The sequence below is a fragment of the Corythoichthys intestinalis genome, chromosome 1 (genome assembly GCF_030265065.1).
Source record: "Corythoichthys intestinalis isolate RoL2023-P3 chromosome 1, ASM3026506v1, whole genome shotgun sequence".
NCBI lineage: Eukaryota > Metazoa > Chordata > Actinopteri > Syngnathiformes > Syngnathidae > Corythoichthys > Corythoichthys intestinalis.
In genome coordinates, this window is record NC_080395.1 from 7,182,551 (window position 1) to 7,202,977 (window position 20,427).

General features: G+C 38.8%; 1 protein-coding gene across 4 annotated transcripts in view; it reads right to left on the bottom strand.

Moving 5' to 3' along the window:
* The window catches only part of LOC130922791 (gastrula zinc finger protein XlCGF52.1-like), a 30,692-nt gene that overhangs the window by 6,356 nt on the left and 3,909 nt on the right, over positions 1-20,427 (bottom strand). For 2 of the 4 annotated variants that reach the window (XM_057847883.1, XM_057847972.1), the window contains 2 exons: positions 17,958-18,209; positions 5,424-6,776 (listed from right to left, as the gene is read on the bottom strand). In XM_057847883.1, coding sequence (XP_057703866.1) covers positions 5,674-6,776; positions 17,958-18,144 — 1,290 coding nt within the window. In that variant the 5' untranslated portion in view covers positions 18,145-18,209 and the 3' untranslated portion in view covers positions 5,424-5,673. Of the gene's footprint in view, positions 1-5,423; positions 6,777-16,456; positions 18,210-20,427 lie in introns of those variants that run through there. The other 2 variants (XM_057848145.1, XM_057848064.1) reach the window with 2 other exon arrangements.

The following is a 20,427-nucleotide window of genomic DNA, read 5'->3' on the forward strand; positions in this document are numbered from 1 at the left end:
AAATCTACAAGATGGCATTAACATTATTAACATTCTTTCTGTTAAAGGGATCCACAAGAAAGACCTATAGTTCTTAAAAGATAAATGATAGTACAAGTTATACTAATCTTATATTAAAACCCATCTTAATTTTTTCGTTTTAATAAAATTTGTAAAATTTTCTATCAAAAAATAAACTAGATACACTAAATACACCACAAGGTGCCAATGGCGAGTTTTAAATTAAATTAGAAATCAAGCCAAATAGTGTGTTTTGTCCGTCTACTGACGCCGTAGGTTCCTGTTTACTGGTCCATCCATTGTAATTCAGGTTATTTGAGTACTGGCTTCACAACGTACTTGACCTCTGATAGTTTGTATATTGTGAATAAATATTGCCATCCAATGTCAGTCTCCAGACCTTGTTTTGTTGGCAAAAAGGGGTTGAACAAAGTATTAACACCAGGGGTGCTAATAATTGTGACACACATTTGATGTCAAATAATTATTTCTTTATGTGGGAATTTTTCCCCACTGAATAAACGTACTTGTATTGAAGGTTGGATTTTTCTTTTTTTTTTTTCCCTTAAGGTCCCATATTATTTAGGAAAAAAATATTAGAAGCTAAAAAACACATAATTATTATACATCCAATAATATGGAGGGCACTGTATTGATCGCCATAGACGTCCAATCGGTTTGAAGTGGGAGGGAGGGCAACAAATGTTCATTCCCTCCCACCCTCTGAGTTCACATGGATTGGGTTTCTACTAGTGATTAACTCATTCTAGTTAGAGCAGAAGGATGAAAATTGCTTGTTTTTCTAATCATTCCAAAATATTGTAAATTTTCAACCCAGAATTATACAAGAGAGAAGAGCTTAATTTATTTTTTTTTAACTTTAGAGGAAGTAAAACCAGTCAGTCAGTAATGAACAAAATATTTAATAGTGACAATAATAAAAAGATCCATAAATTCCATAATGAAGCATATTGCAAAATATTACAACGCACAAGACAAAGACATCGTCCTTGAAACTGTTGAAATAATGTATGAAATAGAAAAACAACAAATGGATCAATTATTTCAAATGCCAACAGTCAGAAGTAAAATGGAAAAAAGCAGTATATTAGCAAAAGTTATTTAAAACAACTTCAACAGGAGGAGAAGTAGCCCAATTTATTCAAATAAAAGGTACAAAATCAAGAATAGAAGAACAGGATTTCAAAACATTTTCAAAAGTGGCTCAAGGGTATTTGAAATGTTTTTTTTTTTCCCCACTAAATGCAAGGCAGAATTCGGAATATTTTGTAACACATTTCAATTGAAAGTTTTTTTCCCCCAGTGTGGTTTCTTGTTTGCAATTCTAAATATCCCTTCTGAGTGAATCTTTTCCCACAAAATGTGCAGACAAAATGTTTTTTTGAGTCCTTGTGTGTTACTAAAGAATCTTTTCTCACAAACTGTGCAGCAGTGTTGTTTTTGGCAGCCCTTTTCATGTTTGTCTTTAGGACAAAAATACTTATTAGTGCTTGTCATATTTTTAGTCATTTCAAAATGTTTTCGTTTTCATCTATTTTCAGTTGACGAAATCTCATACAGATTTTGTCTAGGTTTAGTCGACAGCTATTAAAAATGTTTTCGTATGTAAAATTCAAAAGGTTTAGTAAAAAAAAAAAAAAAGGTTTCCAACAATTTCGAGTGACCATAGACTGATGAGCAAGTATCGTAGCATCTACAAGGACGACGCCAACTTTGTGATGGTAATACACTCAGCAGGAAAAGCGGTACATCATTTTCAAATAAATCTTTCTAGAAGCCACAAACTGTATGTTAAAAAAAAAAAAAAATGTCTGAGCGTTTAACATCCTCTAGACTTAGTGACCAGAAAGCCAAGTAGCTCTGCTTTAGACTGGCCAGTGTTTTAAGAGGACGCTTGCTATTCTGGGGCCAATGCTAACGTGAATGCTACACTACCGCTAGGAGTTACATTTAGCATTTGATGATTGCTCAGCATAGACCTTTAAAGCAGTGCTTCTCAATTATTTTCTGGTACCCCCCCCCCCCCCAAGGAAGACGTAAATATTTTGCGCCCCCCCCAAACTCTCTGCCGCCACTGTAAATAGTATCATTTGTCTATAAAATTATTATTATAAGTACGCATCTGCCAAACATTGTGTCCTTTTTTCTACTAAAGAAAAAACTAATATAAATTAACTTAGAATAAAGTATAACTTTATTAACATTGTTTTGTTTGTAACAAAAAAGACAACGCGCATCAATTTGTCTGAATTTAAAAAAAAAAAGTCACATCCAAATTGTAAAAATACATTTAAGGTACATTTCTGACCATTTCATACTGAAAAAAAAAGTAATAAAATCAGTAAATAAAAAAATCAAATTGATTAGAAACATTAACTCATGAGGACAATATGCCCAAAAAATTGACCGAAACTAAATAGAAGAAAAAGAAAAAAAAAAAGGGGGGGGGGGGCGTCTTTGGACAAAAGGAAGAGTGTCTTTGGACAGAAGGACAGTTTTTATTTTCGCTGCTCACAGTATCACCTCATTTGCAATGGTGTGGGGTTATTTAGCACTGGGCATGCTAATAGTGCTCACTGGTTTACTGATATAACACGGACAAAGCGGGACGAATGTTGGCAATATTCGCCACGTTTTCGCTGAAAAACAATCAAGCGGCTTATCAATGAGATTGGGGTCTAATGTCTTTTAGTGGCGAAAACGGCAGTTCTCGGGCGGACACGTGAGAACCGGAGAAGACAGTGGGTCGCTGCACGAGTCCGGTCGGGAAACTGCTTCCGAAAACGGTGCACAACTCTTCTTCATATCTCTTTTCTGTGTGGGCTTGCAAAAAAAAACAAAAAAAAAAAACATGTTCCCAGAGCTAACATGCGCCACCCCTGGCATTGCTCTGCGCCCCCCCCCCCCCGAGGGGGGGGGCTCCCGCTTTAAAGGCTAAAGCAACATAGCATTTTCTTTCTTGTCAAGATAAGAAAACATCTTACGGTGTTTCTAAACAAGCAAGATGGAGCACAGCCTAGCTTGAGATACACGAAACTGAGTACACCCCTCGCATTTCTGCAGACAGTTCACAAGAAAGCCCACAAACAGTTTGCTGAAAACATGTCAACAAAGCACATGGATTACTGGAACCATGTCCTACTGTCTGATGAGATGGGCGGGCTTTCCTGTGTACAGTCTTCAGAAGAGGCTTCCTCATGGGGTTACAGCCATGTACACCAATTTGATGTAGAGTGCGGCGTATGATCTGAGCATTAACAGGCTAATCCCCCACTTCTTCAATCTGTGCAGCAATGCTGACAGCACTCCTGAGTCACATGACATTTTGGAGGGAAAGCAGTACTCAATTTGGACATTTAAGGATGTGCGTTTTTTCAAAGGGGTGTACTCACTTTTGTTGCCAGGGGTTTAGATATTATTAGCTATATTTTGAGTTATTTTGATGGGAAAATAAATGAACTATTATATAAGCTGCACACAGACTACTTTTCATTGTGTCAACGTGTCATTTTGTCAGTGTTGTCCCATGAAAAGATATACTTAAATATCTGCAGAAAAAAGAGGGGTGTACTCACTTTTGTGATACACTGTACATCCTATACTCGGGTGAGGAGAGTGAGGTAGAGGCGGCGCACATCTAACATGAGTGACACAACCCAACCACTGCTCCAATGCAATAATAATGTACTCCCACGTACGATGTGAAAATGTCACGCATTGTGAAAATGCAACAGAAACGATGTCGCATTTTCGTCTCGTTGTTGTCTCGTCAGACGAAAACTGGCATTCGTCTCATTAGGTTCAAGTCTCCCAAGCCATGTGTTTAGCGTGTCATTGTCACGTCTCCAGGAAAAATGTGTGCCTCGACTAAATATTTTCGTTATAGGTAGTCCCCAGGTTACGAATGAGTCCCGTTTCCTACGCTTGCGACATAACCCGAATTTCCGTGGAACTAACCCTTTACAATTTTCAAAAGAACTATTCAAAGTCCAAAAGTATTTCATTTTGTTTAATGGTGGAGGATACACTGCCCTCTGTTGGCAGCGTTGGGTCTGGCTGGACTGTCGTTCTATAATGCTCCCATTCAGGAGCACTCAGACGTCTCACACTGAAAAAGGATAGCTGCGCTCTGGTTTGGCCCACATAAGTCTGTAAGTTGCTTCAGCTAATATATGTTTGTGTATGATGCTACAGTTTGTGGTGTTACGCGTTAGCGATTTGCTATGAGAATTGTAAATCGATTGGGTCCGATCACGTCATTTTCAATGTATCGGAATTGGCAAAAAAATATCGGCCATGCCTTTTTTTAATATCTATATATTTTTTAATTAAATCGTTTTCTAAATGTATTTAACATTACAGACATAATATGTTACACTTATCCAGAGTCTTTAGTTTTAGGGTTAAAGTACCGATAACGGCGGTAATTGAAAAAAAATTGTATCACGTTAAATATTTAATGCAATTAATGCATGCGTTGCACGACCCACTCACGCATTGTCGCGCTCAATCTGTAATGGCGCCGTTTTACCCATTTAGAGATAAAAGGCAGCGTAAAATGAGTAGAGTGAATTTTGGCAGCCTTTGGAGCCTTTTTATAATAGGCTAAAGCCTTACAATCCCTCTCCCTACGATTAGAAATATCATGGAAAGCAATGTGGGGAAGCAAGGCAGCAATTGATCTTTTTCTTAACAGCTTATGTTATTTCCCAACGCAGAGAAGATATATCAATTGGTAGCACTACGCACAGTCATGGTTCCACTTCCCATCATGCATTTGGGCATGGCTACAGTATCATTTACTGAAAGCTCAACAAATACACTAGATGGCAATATTTAGTCACAATATACAAAGTCACAAGTCTTTCTATCCGTGGATCCCTCTCACAGAAAGAATGTTAATAATGTAAATGCCATCTTGAGGGTTTATTGTCATAATAAACAAATACAGTACTTATGTACTGTATGTTGAATGTATATATTCGTCCGAGTTTTATTCATTTTTTTCTTAATGCGTTGCCAAAATATATATGATCGGGAATGATTGGAATTGAATCGGGAGCAAAAAAAAAAAGCAATCGGATCGGGATATATCGGGATCGGCAGATACTCAAACTAAAACGATCGGGATCGGATTGGGAGCAAAAAAACATGATCGGAATAACCCTAGTAAATATATTAGCATTTAAGCTAGCAGACTTTTTTTTTTTAAGCAAATTAGGCTAATTTATTGTACTAAATTTACATATTGATGACGTTTGAACACCAACCGTTTTGTGTCCAGTGTTTTATTGTTAAAGTGCGTGTTGTTTTGAACAGACGTGTACATGTGTTTCAGCTTTGCAAATTGTCAAAAGTGAAGGAAAAAGCTTAAAAAAGCACCATTGCTTTTTTGGCTCTAAGTCAAGCTGAACAACTTCATGTTTAGTGAGGACAGAACAAGTCGTGTTAACAAAGTAAAAAAATAAGACTGTGAGGTACAATTAAGTAGTGTTTGTGCAACTTAAAAAACAGAAAAAAGACCGGAGACAAAATGGCAGATAAGAGGTGTGGGAAAGTCGAAATTGAGTAAGTTGAGTACGTCGTAACCCGGGGACTACCTGTATCGTCATTGTTGACGAAAACAACACTGCTGTGCAGACAAAAAGTCTCTTAGCAATGTTGTTTTTTTGTGTGTTTTGCTAGGTTTCCCTTTAAGGAGAAGAATTTACCGCATACTGTGCAGCCGAACGGTTTTTCCCCAGTGTGGCTTCTTGTGTGCGATTCTAAATCTCTCTTGTCAGGGAATCTTTTACCACAAACTGAGCAGGGAAAAGGCTTCTCTCCAGTGTGTGTTCTTGCGTGTTTGTTTAAAGCTCCCTTGTCGATGAATCTTTTCCCACAATGTGTGCAGATAAAAGGCTTTTCTGCAGTGTGTGTACGCTTGTGAGTAATTAACAGGTTTTTTAGAGAAAATCTTTTATCGCAAAATGAGCAGGTGAAAGGCTCATCTCCAGTATGTGTTCTTGCGTGATCATTTAAGTCTCCCTCCTGGGTGAATCTTTGACCACAAACTGAGCAGGGAAAAGGCTTCTCTCCAATGTGTGTACGTGAGTGTCCTGTTAAGTGATGCTTGCAAGAAAATCTTTTGTCGCACAGTGTGCAGGCAAAAGGTTTTTCTCCAGTGTGTGTAAGCCTGTGCGTTTCGAAATTATTCAGCTTAGAAAATCTTTTATCGCAAAGCGTGCAGGCAAAAGGTTTTTCTCCAGTGTGTGTACGCCTGTGTATTTTTAAATCATTTTTCTGGGAAAATCTTTTATCGCAGTGTGAGCAGGGAAAAGGTTTACCAGTTGTGCATTCTTTTGTGCCCCTTTTTAATGATGACTTGTTTGAAGATTTTGAACAATTTGTGTCAAAGTCAACATCCTCCTTATTAGTGTCAGAAGAGTGGGATGTTACGTCATCGCTGTCCGAGTGTAGGGCGAAGAGGGCGTCTGGTTGCAATTGCCCCTCACTTTTTGTTGTCAAGTGGAGAGAGAAGCAGTCGCTCAAAGGTTTTGCTGCTCCGCTCTCTTCGCTCTCTTCGCTTGGACCTTTGTTTTCTTCACTCTTAACAATGACAGTCAATGGAAATGTGGTGATTTCATCTTTCTGCTCTTCTTCTTTAATGCTGGGGGACTCTGGCGCTGCCTCTTGTTTGATATACAGCGTCTCCAACTTCTTCTGTTTAACATGGGTGGGATCGTGCTTTTCAGGGTGAAGATCTTCAGTGACGTCTACGGGACAAAGGATGAAAGAAAATCACGTTCTCTTGTCCTTTGAAATGGTGTGTAAACTCACCCCTTCCTTGCTTGTCTTAATGGCATTTTCTCCGTATGTTGAACAACGACCCGTTAATTTGACAACTGACAGAAATGTTATACAGTGCCCTCCATAATTATTGTATTTATAATAATTATGTGTTTTTTAGCTTCTAATTTTTTTTCTTTCTAAATAATATGGGACCTTAATGGAAAAAAAAGAGAAAAATCCAACCTTCAATACAAGTGCATTTATTTAGTGGGGGGAAAATCCCACATAAAGAGATAATTATTTGACATCAAATAATGTGTGTCACAATTATTAGCACCCCTGGTGTTAATACTTTGTACAACCCCCGTTTGCCAACAAAGCAGCACCTAATCTTCTCCTTTAATGTTTCACAAGATGGGAAAAGACAGAAAGAGGGATCTTCAGCCATTCCTCTTTGCAGAATCTCTCTAAATCATCCAGAGACCTGGGTCCTCTCCTCTGTACTCTCCTCTTCAGCTCACCCCACAGGTTTTCAATGGGGTTGAGGTCTGGGGACTGAGATGGCCATGGGAGGAGCTTGATTTTGTGTCTGGTGAACCATTTCTGTGTAGATTTGGCCATATGTTTGCTGAAAGACCCAGTGACAACCCATCTTCAGCTTTCGGGCAGAGGGCAACAGATTTTGATTTAAAATGTCCTGGTATTTCAAAGCACTCATGATGCCATGCACCCTAACAAGGTTCCCAGAGCCTTTGGAAGCGAAACAGCCCCACAGCATCACTGACCCACCCCCATACTTCACAGTGGGTATGAGGTGCTTTTCAGCATGCGCATCTTTCGTGGCACGCCAGACCCACTTAGAGTGTTTGTTGCCAAAAAGCTCAATCTAGGTCTCATCTGACCAAAGCACACGGTCCCAGTTGAAGCCCCAATACCGCTTGGCAAAATCCAGACGTTTGCATTTATGATTATGAGTGAGGAAATGTTTTCTCCGTGCGTGCCTCCCAAACAGCTTGTTGGCGTGTAGACATGCTTGGCATCATGAATACTTTGAAATACCATAACATTTTAAATCAAAATCTGTTGCCCTCTGCCCGAAAGCTGAAGATGGGTCGTCACTGGGTCTTTCAGCAAGACAATGACCCTAAACATATGGCCAAATCTACACAGAAATGGTTCACCAGACACAAAATCAAGACACAAAATCAAGCTCCTCCCATGGCCATCTCAGTCCCCAGACCTCAAACCCATTGAAAACCTGTGGGGTGAGCTGAAGAGGAGAGTACAGAGGAGAGGACCCAGGTCTCTGGATGATTTAGAGAGATTCTGCAAAGAGGAATGGCTGAAGATCCCTCTTTCTGTCTTTTCCCATCTTGTGAAACATTATAGGAGAAGATTAGGTGCTGTTTTGTTGGCAAAAGGGGGTTGTACAAAGTGTTAACACCAGGGGGGCTAATAATTGTGACACACATTATTTGATGTCAAATAATTATTTCTTTATGTGGGATTTTTTTCCCCACTGAATAAATGTACTTGTACTGAAGGTTGGTTATTTCTCTTTTTTTCCATGAAGGTCCCATATTATTTAGGGGAATAAAATTATTAGAAGCTAAAAAACACATAATTATTATAAATCCAATAATTATGGAGAGCACTGTAAGGTTGATTTTGAAGCTTGTGAAAGAGAACCTTGGACTTGAAGGCTCTAATAAGCCACAATTGTTCTCATTCACTAAAATATGTTCTTAAAAAATATTGCCATTGATTTAAAAATCTATATTTAGTACATGTTTTGACCTACGGAGGGCGCCATGTTTTATGCGCGCAATGGACGCTCGGGGTGATGATATAGTTTCTCACTGTCACTCGACGAATACTACTGGTACTGGTACGCACTTCGGTTAAAAGTGGTGAGTACTTACTATTTGCGTTTTTATTATAGTCTTTTATTACATTTTCATTGCCTCAAAATACTTTTTGCATGTGTTTCCCTCTCATACTTTTGAGAATTGTTTTCTTTTGGTAGCTTTAAAGCAGATTGTTCATCTGTTGACCGCATTCGTCCCGTAAAATATTTAAAGCAACATTATTTGATATTATTACATTTAAGTATTTTCTTAGGGCATCTTTAATATGTTCTGTCTGTATGCATCTAAACCAAACAAGCTGAAAGTGCACGGTAGTACTTTGGGTGTCAAATTCGCGGATGTAGCACATTTTGGCAGAACACAGGTTTTGTCCTACTCTCGTTTCATCCCGTCTTTCCTGTTCATTTTAGTTTTGCTGCTCGTTTTGTGAAATATCGACAGTGCTGTCATGCTCATTGATGTTCCTCTCGGGTTCAAATTGAAAGGGCTGAACAGATGACATGTTTATGTCGCTAGAGTCATACTTTGGAAGCCCAGGATAGTAACCCAGTGATGTCACCGCCCTGCAACCTCAACAACAATGGCGACCTACTAGTTAAACTTATTTTACAAATTGTATAAAAACGAAATCATTACGAGGGATTTAATTATAAAATTATTTTAACTCTTAATCCTTTTATGCCTGCAATATGAAGCAATTATCAGAGAATCACAAAATTTGAAAAATAAGGTCTTAATGAAACCTTTTTTTCCACATTTGTAAAAAGAAAAGTCATAATGCATACGTGAAAAAAGCGCTCTAATATCTTTAACCCTTGCTAACACCTGGTTTTTTTTCTCATGGAACCTGAAAATGCATGTGTTGACTTTCATCCATCATTCCCCCCCCCAAAAAAGAAATGTCAAAATTCTGAATTAGTCTCAAAATCATGAAATTTTAGGTGTATCAAATGTGATACATTTGGCAATACAGGGATAATAACTTTTATATTTTAAGAAGGTTACAAAAGAATCCAGTTTCCTACGCTTCCTATTTCCGTGGAACTAACCCTTTCCAATTTTCAAAATAACTATCCAAAAAGTCCAAAAGTATTGTATTTTGTTTAACGGTGGAGGATACACGGTCCTCTGGTGGCAGCGTTGGGTCTGGCTGGACTGTCGTTCAATAATGCTTCCATACAGGAGCACTCGGACGTCTGACATGGATAAATGATAGCTGTGCTCTAGTTTGGCCCACATAAAGCTGTAACCAGTTTCAGCTAATATATGTTTGTGTATGCATTTATAATTAAGTTTACAGCTACAGTTTGTGGAGTTACGTGTGAAAGATTTGCTATGAGAATTATTAATACGTTAGCATTCGTAGCATTTAAGCTATCAGACTTTTGTGATGCAGATTAGGCTAATTTAATCTACTAAAATTACATATTGATCAGACGAGACGGACATTTGAACACCGATTGTTTTGTGTCGAGTGCTTTATTGTTAAAATGCGTGTCGTTTTAAACAGACGTGTACATATGTGTATTACAGCTTGACAGTCAAAAGTGAAGGAAAAGCTTCAAAAAGCACAATTGGTTTGTTTACTGTCTGTCTAGCTGAACAACTTCACATTTAGTGAGGACAGAACAAGTCATGTCAATAAAGTAAAGTAAAAATACGATACTGTAAGGTACAATTAAGTACTGTTTGTCCGACCCCCCAAAAAAAAAGAAGAAAAAAAAAAGACGGGACAAAATGGTGGACGAGACATAAAGTCGAAATCGTATAAATCGAGTACGTTGTAAACCGGGGACTACCTGTATAGTGTGAAGCGCTTTGAGGGCCTTAAAAAGGTGGAAAGGCGCAATACCAGTGTAACTTTATTTAGCATTCGCATTTAACCAATCAGAGTACCGGGTGAATACTAGTGCAGGCAGGAGAGAAAGGTGTGGCTGCATCTGAGCCCAAATAACCCAGTTTTAAATTAATGTTTTCCATATGGTCTGGTCGGATTTAGGAAGGGGAAAAAAAAGGCAGATACCGAAAAAGGTCAATAGGATGATCAGTCTTTAATATATACAGCCCATAATTATGCAAGAGAGAAGATCTTTAAAAAAATAGTTCACATTAGAGTAAGTAAAACTACCGTATTTTTCGGACTATAAGTCGCACCTGAGTATAAGTCGCACTACCCATAAAATGCCCAACGAAGAGGAAAAAAACATATAAGTCGCACCAGAGTATAAGTCGCATTTTTGGGGGAAATTTACTTGATAAAATCCAACACAGAACCGATATGTCATCTTGAAAGGCAATTTAAAATAAAAGTACAATAGAGAACAACATGCTAAATTAGTGTACAGTATGGTGTTATATGATGCATGAACAACAAAATGCGAACTTGGACGGTATGTTAACGTAACATAGCTATTAAAGAGTTTTTCAGAGAAGTTTAGCATAAAGAACATGCTAACAAGTTTACCAAACCATCAGTGTCACTCCAAAACACCAAAATAACATGTGAAATGATATAATAATGTGCTAATAATTTCACACATGAGTTGCTCCTGAGTATGTCGCACCCCCAGACAAACTATGGGGAAAAAAACTGCGACTTATAGTCCGAAAAATACGGTAGTCACTCAGTTACACTAAGTTACAATAAATTAATAAAAAATTACCGACTGAAATATTCTAATTAAAATGAATGCAGTCTTTTACGTGAGCCTAAACCAACAGCCAGAGCTCAACATCATTGCCATCAGAAAATAATTGAATTATTTTCCATAAAAACCACGTGTCTATGACTCATATCATGTTTACATTATACACACACTCGCTTTCTCAACACAAACAGTTGCCAGGGAGAGAGAAAAAAAAAAGCATGTTTTACAACACACTAAACACGCTGGAGTTAACTCTCGTAGCTGGTGGGAAACGTTCATGACAATGTTTCTTAACCTTTAATTTTGTACAACTGCGAAATCATATCGGCCGTCTGTAACTTTTCTGTAGCTGAAGTATTCCCATACCAGCGATTTAGTGTTCTTTGGGGGTAAAAAGCTCATGAGTTTCACCTCCTCCAGCCATCGTGTAGCACAGCTGACTCACCGACACTGAGCAACAACCGGTGGTTGAGGGTTGAGCTTTGCAGCTCCAAGCAAGGGATTTCTCCCTGTATTTTTGGGACATAAAAAATAGCTAATACCGTGGGGACGGTATGACAGAAAACTTTTGCAGTTTTGAAACCGTGACGTTTTCATACAACGGCATACCTTGAAACCGGTAATTGGTAGATGTCAAATTACAATGCACAAGACTAATCAAGACATCTTCCCTCAAACAATTGAAATAAAGTAGGAAATGGAAAAACAACAAACGAAAGGGCAGCATCATAGTATTTCAAATGCCAACATTTAGAAGTACAATGGCATAAGGCAGTTTAATAGCAAAAGTTCCAAGTTATGGAACAACTTCAACACAAAGTAGCCCAATTCTTTCAAATAAAAGGTATGAAATCAAGAATATTGCATTGGTCTGAAAACGAACAGGATTTCAAATGTTTTTAAAAGTGACATATGAGATTCCAGATCTTTTTACATGTTTATTGGCCATCAACACGACGTAGAATTCAAGTTCAGGCATACAAAATAAGCTAACACATCTATATTAAATATTGTGAAACGTTAGCATCGCTACATTTCAGCTAATGGGGAAAAGACCAAGTACTAACCAATGCTCCCTCTAAGCTGCAAGCGTGCGCAATCGCGCACTGCTTGCATATATTCAGCGCACAAGAAAATCTATGTAGCGCATGAAATAAAATTCAACAGAAACGTATTGTACCGTCAATCGGACTTCTGTGTCAAAGGCGCAGTGATGTGTCTCTTATTGGTGCACTCGATACGGCAACGCGACGCTCCTATTGGTGCGCTCGATACGGCAACGCGACACTCCCATTGGGGGAGAAAAGTGAGCTTGACTCCTGTGCTGATTTACTGAAGCAACATTCCCCTGCCAATTATTTATTATCCATTATCTATAATCTATTTACACTGAAAACAAGGGAATTTAAGTAGTTTTAAGGAGGTGTGTTTTGCAGTGTAGCTGCTCAGACATGGAGAATAGGAATCTTGAGTGTCCTTATTGTCTGAACAGTTGTAATGTTTTGAGTTTGAAATACTGTACTGTAAGCCTGAACGATATATCGTTTAAACATCGCCATAAGCGCATGCGCGATAGTCCCATCGCAAGGACGTGCGATAGTTGTTTTTTTTAAATCCACAAACCTTTGTTCTGCTTCATGCGCTCGCACAGCCCCCCCCGCAGCTCTCAGTCACTGCGGCACTTGCTTATTAAAGTTAACGATGTTGCCAGATGGCTGCCTTTGATCTTACCAAAGAAGCAGACTTCACACGCGCAGAAATGTCTCTATCATCGTTTAACTTGATCAACAGTTTCTGCAAGGAAGCCGCGCTGGAATAAATGCGTGTGGAGACCTTCGAGACATAAAATAAATGCCAGAAGTGATCATGAGGAGTTTGTAATTTCTACATATCACTCCAAGAGTCACAGCCAAGGTAGGTAAACAGAAGCATTTAATAACGCCAAGCATTTTTCTACTACAGTACTTTATTCTTGTTTAAAAATGATTCAGTGGGACAGTTATGTTTAAAACTGATCATAATTATTACATTTGAAGTGCTTAAAACCCGTTTATTAAAACATATATATTTAAATCATACTTTGGGGAAAAAATTTAGAAAAACATGTTTTATATGTATCTATTGTGTTCCAATGCTAAATCTGAATGAATACAATGAGTACACACACACCAAAAAATGGGGGGTTCGGGGGGGTGCACTACATCGCGGTTTCTCACTTATTGCGGTGGGTTCTGGTCCCCATTAACCGCAAAAAATCGAGGGATCACTGTACTCTGTGGTCATGGTGAGTCATCCAAAGTCTTTCCAAACAGCTATTCAAGCCATCTAGTGAAAATTTCTTGAAAAAAAAATTTTTTTTCTTCTAATATCGCAATATATCGCAAAGCCCCCCAAAAAAATCGCAACAATATTTTTTTTCCAATATCGTTCAGGCCTACTGTACTGCCATTGTGGTTGTTCATTATGTTTCATTTATTAACTTACGCATGCCACAAACAGACCTTACCCAGGCCAAAGCAGGACTCTCATATATAACATAGTACACATCTCATGAACAATGAGATTTTGGTCGTTTTCATTTCAAGTACGCCAAATCAATTAAATTAAAAGTAAACTAATGAAAAATGCTGCTGTAATTTCATTCTTTAAATAAGCCATGTACAGTGGGGCAAGTAAGTATTTAGTCAACCACTAACTGTGCTAGTTCTCCCACTTGAAAATATTAGAGAGGCCTGTAATTGTCAACATGGGTTAACCTCAGCCATGAGAGACAATGTGGGGAAAAAAAACAGACAATCACATTTTTGATTTTTAAATAATTTATTTGCAAATCATGGTGGAAAATAAGTATTTGGTCGATACCAAAAGTTCATCTCAATACTTTGTAATGTACCCTTTGTTGGCAATAATGGGGGCCAAACGTTTTCTGTAACTCGTCACAAGCTTTTCACACACTGTTGCTGGTATTTTGGCCCATTCCTCCATGCAGATCTCCTCTAGAGCAGTGATGTTTTGGGGCTGTCGTTGGGCAACACGGACTTTCAACTGCCTCCGCAGATTTCCGATGGGGTTGAGACCTGGAGACTGGCTAGGCCACTCCAGGACCTTGAAATGCTTCTTACGAAGCCATTCCTTTGTTGCCCTGGCTGTGTGTTTGGGATGACTGCCATCCTGAAAGACCCAGCCACGTCTCATCTTCAATGCCCTTGCTGATGGAAGTAGATTTTCACTCAAAATCTCTCAATACATGGCCCCATGAATTCTTTCCTTTACACAGGTCGGTCGTCCTGGTTGCTTTGCAGAAAAACAGCCCCAAAGCATGATGTTTCCGACCCTATGCTTCACAGTGGGTATGGTGCAATTCAGTATTCTTTTTCCTCCAAACAAGAGAACCTGTGTTTCTACCAAAAACTTCTATTTTGGTTTCATCTAACCATAACATATTCTCCCAGTCCTCTTCTGGATCATCCAAATGCTCTCTAGCGAACCGCAGATGGGCCTGGACGTGTGCTTTCTTCAGCATGGGGACACGTCTGGCAGTGCAGGATTTGAGTCCCTGGCGGCGCATTGTGTTACTGATAATAGCCTTTGTTACTGTGGTCCCAGCTCCCTGTAGGTTATTCACTAGGTCCCCCCATGTGGTTCTAGGATTTTTGTTCCCCGTTCTTGTTATCATTTTGACGCCACGCTGTGAGTAGGGAGTGTAAAGTCCGTGTTGGCCAACGACAGCCCCAAAACATCACTGCTCTAGAGGAGATCTGCATGGAGGAATGGGCCAAAATACCAGCAACAGTGTGTGAAAAGCTTGTGAAGAGTTACAGAAAACGTGTGGCCTCCGTTATTGCCAACAAAGGGTACATAACAAATTATTGAGATGAACTTTTGGGATAGACCAAACACTTATTTTCCACCATGATTTGCAAATAAATTCTTTAAAAATCAAACAATGTTATTTTCTGGTGGTTTTTTCTCTCCACATTCTGTCTCTCATGGTTGACGTTTACCCATGTTGACAATTACAGGCCTCTCTAATATTTTCAAGTGGGATAACTTGCACAATTAGTAGTTGACTAAATACTTATTTGCCCAACTGTAACTTGCTCTGATCCAAGGTTTTGAACAGGCGTGATACTGGTGTGTGGCCACCCTGTACACATCTGATGTTGCTCACCGTGGTCTGCAGTGTGCTCAGGGAGCTTGTGTGTCTGCTCAGACACATGAAAAATTAGAGGGAACATTGGTACTAACATCTTAGTCCTGCTATAAAACATTGGCAATCTTATCAACAATGCAAAATTGTGGATAAATGGTGACATTTCAAACATGAAAACTCGCTGGATACAGCATTTGCAAACGATGCTAACAAAAGAAAAAAAATCTATTACTGACACCACATACATGACGAAAAACGAAGTGCACTTTGTTTTTTTACTGAGTGTCAAGCTTACGGTTAGCGGCTGAACAAACATATTTCCGGTGAACATTTCAAAATAAAAACATGTCATGTTCAGATTTCTGGAGGTAATCTCTCATACTTCAGATTCTACACTAAAGATATATTTAAAATTACACCCATAATGAAAAATCTGATTGGCAATGATAATATGATGTCATAAATGATAATACAGGGTGACCCAAAAAGATGCGTACCCATGAAAATTTCAATTGTGACTTTGATTAAAAAGCTATTTATTTCAAATTACAACCACACATTATCCAGTTTATGGAAGCCCATTTACCAGAGTTTCAGCTATTTCTGTCAATTTTTAGTCAATTTATGGCTTTCCCAAGATGTGTTCCAAATGTCCACCATTCCGTTGCAAGCAAACCTGTACTCGTCTGACAAAGTTGTCAATCACTTTTACACACTCCTCTTTCGGGATGGCTCTTATTTTTGCTGTGATGGCAGTTTTCAGTTCCTCAATTGTTTGTGGATTTCCCTGGTATACATTGTCTTTGAGGAAACCCCACAGATAAAAATCAGGTTTGCTTGCAACGGAATGGTGGACATTTGGAACATATCTTGGGAAAGCCATAAATTGACTAAAAATTGACAGAAATAGCTGAAACTCTGGTGAATGGTCTTCCATAAACTGAATAATGTGTGGTTGTAATTTGAAATAAATAGCTTTTTAATCAAAGTCACAATTGACATTTTCATGGGTACGCATCTTTTTGGGTCACCCTGTATTTTGGCTTCAAATTTGTTAACATGCGCACAAGATGACAGTCATTTTGGATAAAATCAACACTTTTAATGGGCTCTTATTGACAAACAACAAAAATGACATTGGGTTTCTCACCGATTCCATATTCTGCACTTAACTAGCTATAAAACTCATTATGCATTGTGGTTTTTTTTTTTAATATCTAAACTTTTTAATATAGTTCGAGTTTTATTTAAGAGTAATAATGTATTGCATTTGAATAGGTGATTTATTAAAATGTATTCCTGGGATGAATTGGTTGGAAAAAAAAAAAAATTGACAATATCACCACGCATCGGCAATAATTTATGAGACAATATATCGCCTACTAAAATTTGTTATTGCGACAGGCCTAGCTCAAGGGATGTCAAAATGCCTTTTCCGCTGTAAATGCGTGGCAGAATTCAAAATATTTTCTCACACACTGCAATCGAAAGGTTTTCCCCCAGCATGGCTTTTTGAGTGCAATGCTAAATTTCCTTTCTGAGCGAATGTCTTATCACAAAGAGAGCAGGCAAAAGGCTTCTCTCCAGTGTGTGTTCTTGTGTGTCTGTCTAAAGATCCCTTGTCGATAAATCTTTTATCACAATGTGTGCAGGCAAAAGGTTTTTCTCCAGTGTGTATACGCGTGTGTCTTGTTAACTGATGCCTGCGAAAAAATCTTTTCTCACAAAACAAGCAGTCGAAAGGCTTTTCTCCAGTGTGCCTCCTCAGGTGTTTGTTTAAATTTCCCTTCTCGTTGAATCTTTTACCACAAAACATGCACTCAAAAGCCTTTTTTCCAGTGTGTGTATTCGTGTGTGTTGCTAACAGTTTCTTACGAGAAAATCGTTTATCGCAAAGTGTGCAGGCAAACGGTTTCTCTCCCGTGTGTGTCCTCGTGTGATTTTTTAATACTACTTTCTCTTTGAATCGTTTACCACAAAGTGTGCAGAGAAAAGGCTTTTCTCCAGTGTGTGTACGCGTGTGTGACGTTAACTGTTGCTTACGACCAAATCTTTTATCGCAAAATGAGCAGCTGAAAGGCTCCTCTCCGGTGTGTATTCTTGTGTGTTTGGTTAAATTTCCCTTGGTGAGAAATCTTTTACCACAAAATGCGCAAGCAAAAGGCTTTTCTCCAGTGTGTGTGCGCGTATGCATTTTTAAATTAGTCTCCTGAGAAAATCTTTTATCGCAAAGCGTGCAGGCGAAAGGCTTTTCGCCAGTGTGTGTACGCTTATGTCGATTTAAATGAGCCTCCGAAGAAAATCTTTTCTCGCAAAGTAAGCAGGCAAACGGTTTCCCACTCGCACATTCTTTCGATGACTTGTTCAAAGATTTTGAACAGTTTTGGTCAAAGTCAACATCCTCCTCATCAATGTTAAAGTCTGAAGAGTGTGATGTTACGTCGTCACTGTCCGAGAGCGGGGCTAAGAGGCCGTCCGGTTGCGATCGTCCCTCACCTTTTGTTGTCAGGTGATGAAACGAGTTGTCGCCCCAAGGTTTCGCTGCGCCGCTCTCTTCGCTTGGACCTTCATCTTCTTCACTCTTCACAATGACAGTCAATGGAAATGTGCTGATTTCATCTTCCTGTTCTTCTTCCTTAATAATTGGGGTCTCGGGCTCCGCCTCCTGTTTGATATAAGGCATCTCCGACTACTGTTTTATCTGGGGGGTATTGTGCTTCTCCTGGTGAAGACCTTCTTCAGTGATGTCTGCAGGCACACAAAATGGGAAAAAAAAAATCACGTGATTTGCCAATGTCCATTCATTCAACGTAAACAAGGGTCCTGTCGCGGGGACACGTTTACGCATATCATCTTTGAACCCTCGTCACGCGGTAATTACTGAAGATGCACGATAATATCGGTTACCGATAATTATCGGCCGATAATGGCAATTGCAACGTCACACCGATAACAGAGATTTTAAAAAATTCAACCGATAATGCAATCCGATAATTCTATACTTTATTTAGCCTTCAAATGTGTCAAGTTCAAAAATAAATCCTTAGGTAGACATTCGTGAAATTACCCAAAAATAAGAAGACACTCAGTTTTCTTGGCCAAGGAGAGCAAAGAGATACTAGACAGAGAGATGCTAGATTACGCTGTATAGTCACCACAATTGATCTAAAAAAAAAAAAAAAAAAAAAACCTTGCTCTCTCTTTTATTAGGGGTTTGCCCTGACACAGAAGGGTGCCGCCCTAAAGGGAGGGGGAAAGCAAGCTGGAGACACCCATGTTATTTTGGTTGGCTATGTGTGAGCATGTAGGTGGAACTAACTAAATACACGTGTGTAAGCAAGGGCACTTAGGTAAAGTGGTCAGAATGACCCAGACACTTCAGTTATGCAACGCTGCGGCCATGGAAGATGTCCTCGACAGGAAGATTGTCCTCGAAAGTCTAGACGAAAGTCCAGACGTAAGATGCTGAAGATGTCCTAGAAGGTCTAGTTACGCAATGTTGCGGCCATGACGCAAGGCAGTTGTCACCCCGACACTTTTTAACACTTTGTAACACTTAAACATTATACCTAGTATAGCAAGCAATAAGCATTTACTGGTTATATCAAATAAGAAAAAATATGGCAATATGCATTATGTATGTATTAGGTATATATGAGCACAAGCAAATATTCAATCAATCAAGCAAATATTCAAACAACCCTCGATAATTAACTCAACAAAATGTGTGCAACCGACGCAGTTTTGGCGAATTCTGGGCTGGCACCCCAACTCCTCCTAAAGGTATTTTTTGTGCAATTAAGTAATTAAATTGTAAGCATTATGAATATTAATTAATATACAATGATTCGACGTTGGAATTTACTAATTGCTCACATTTGATGTGGAAAAAGTAGTGATAAATTGTATTTTTGCACAGTAACATTTCCTCTTTTTTATAATTTAAATGTGTATATATATATATCTTTTCAATAGAGTTATCGGCTTGACATTATCGGTTATCGGCTGGAAGGAGGAGGTGATTATTGGTTATCGGTATCGGTTGAAAAATGCATTATCGTGCATCACTTGTAATTACATCACCCAAGTGCCGCTGGTCTCCTTTGAAAGTGCAAAAATTGAGGGTCACGCCCATTGTTACTTGAAGTCAATCAACCAAGTAAAACAGGAAATAATACCATTTGAGTGTTATAGTTTTATTGCCCTCATGAATAAACATTAAAACACCGCATGGACCATGTATTTATGTCCATAATTCCAACATTTCTTGTCCTTTTTCAGAACTGAAAGCACCACAAAAAAACAAAATATCCCAGGAGCCATTGTGAGGTCACGAAGGACGGACATAATGTGAATATTTTTAATAAATTGCCAAGCAAGGTGAGGTAGCAAGCGACGGCCTGTTGGATTGAGCAAGCGACTTTGAAACATGCGGAATGAATTGAAAACTAAATTTAACGCAACCTAACGTATTATTTCATCCACTCAAAGAAGAGGATGGGCCAGATTTGTCGTTGTTTTCTTCGAAAAGTCGGTGAGCGAGAAGACTGACAGGCTGACAGCTGTGCGCAAACGGCAGAAGAGTGGGCTGTGTGACGTAGCCCTTTGTCGTGCTTAAGGGGTAAACAGAGTAGCATGACTGAAAAATTTGAACTAGTTTATCGTCAATATTTTTGAAGACTTTTTTTCAATGCTATATTTGATTATTTTTTCACTATTAATCTTTTCAATTTGTAAATTGATGTGTGTGTCTGAGTAGCTTGATTGTATGTACAGTGGTACCCGTAGACAGAGTTTGACTTTTGGGGCGGGGGGGTCACAACATGTTGATGACCCTGAAACACAGTGTCAGCAATAAAATTAACTTACAAGAATATTTATGAGTTGACAATGAGCGTTTTTTTGTTTCCCATCATTCTTGAGGGGAATTCTAAGTCAGGCTGCTTAGTAGAGGCGTGCGAAATTT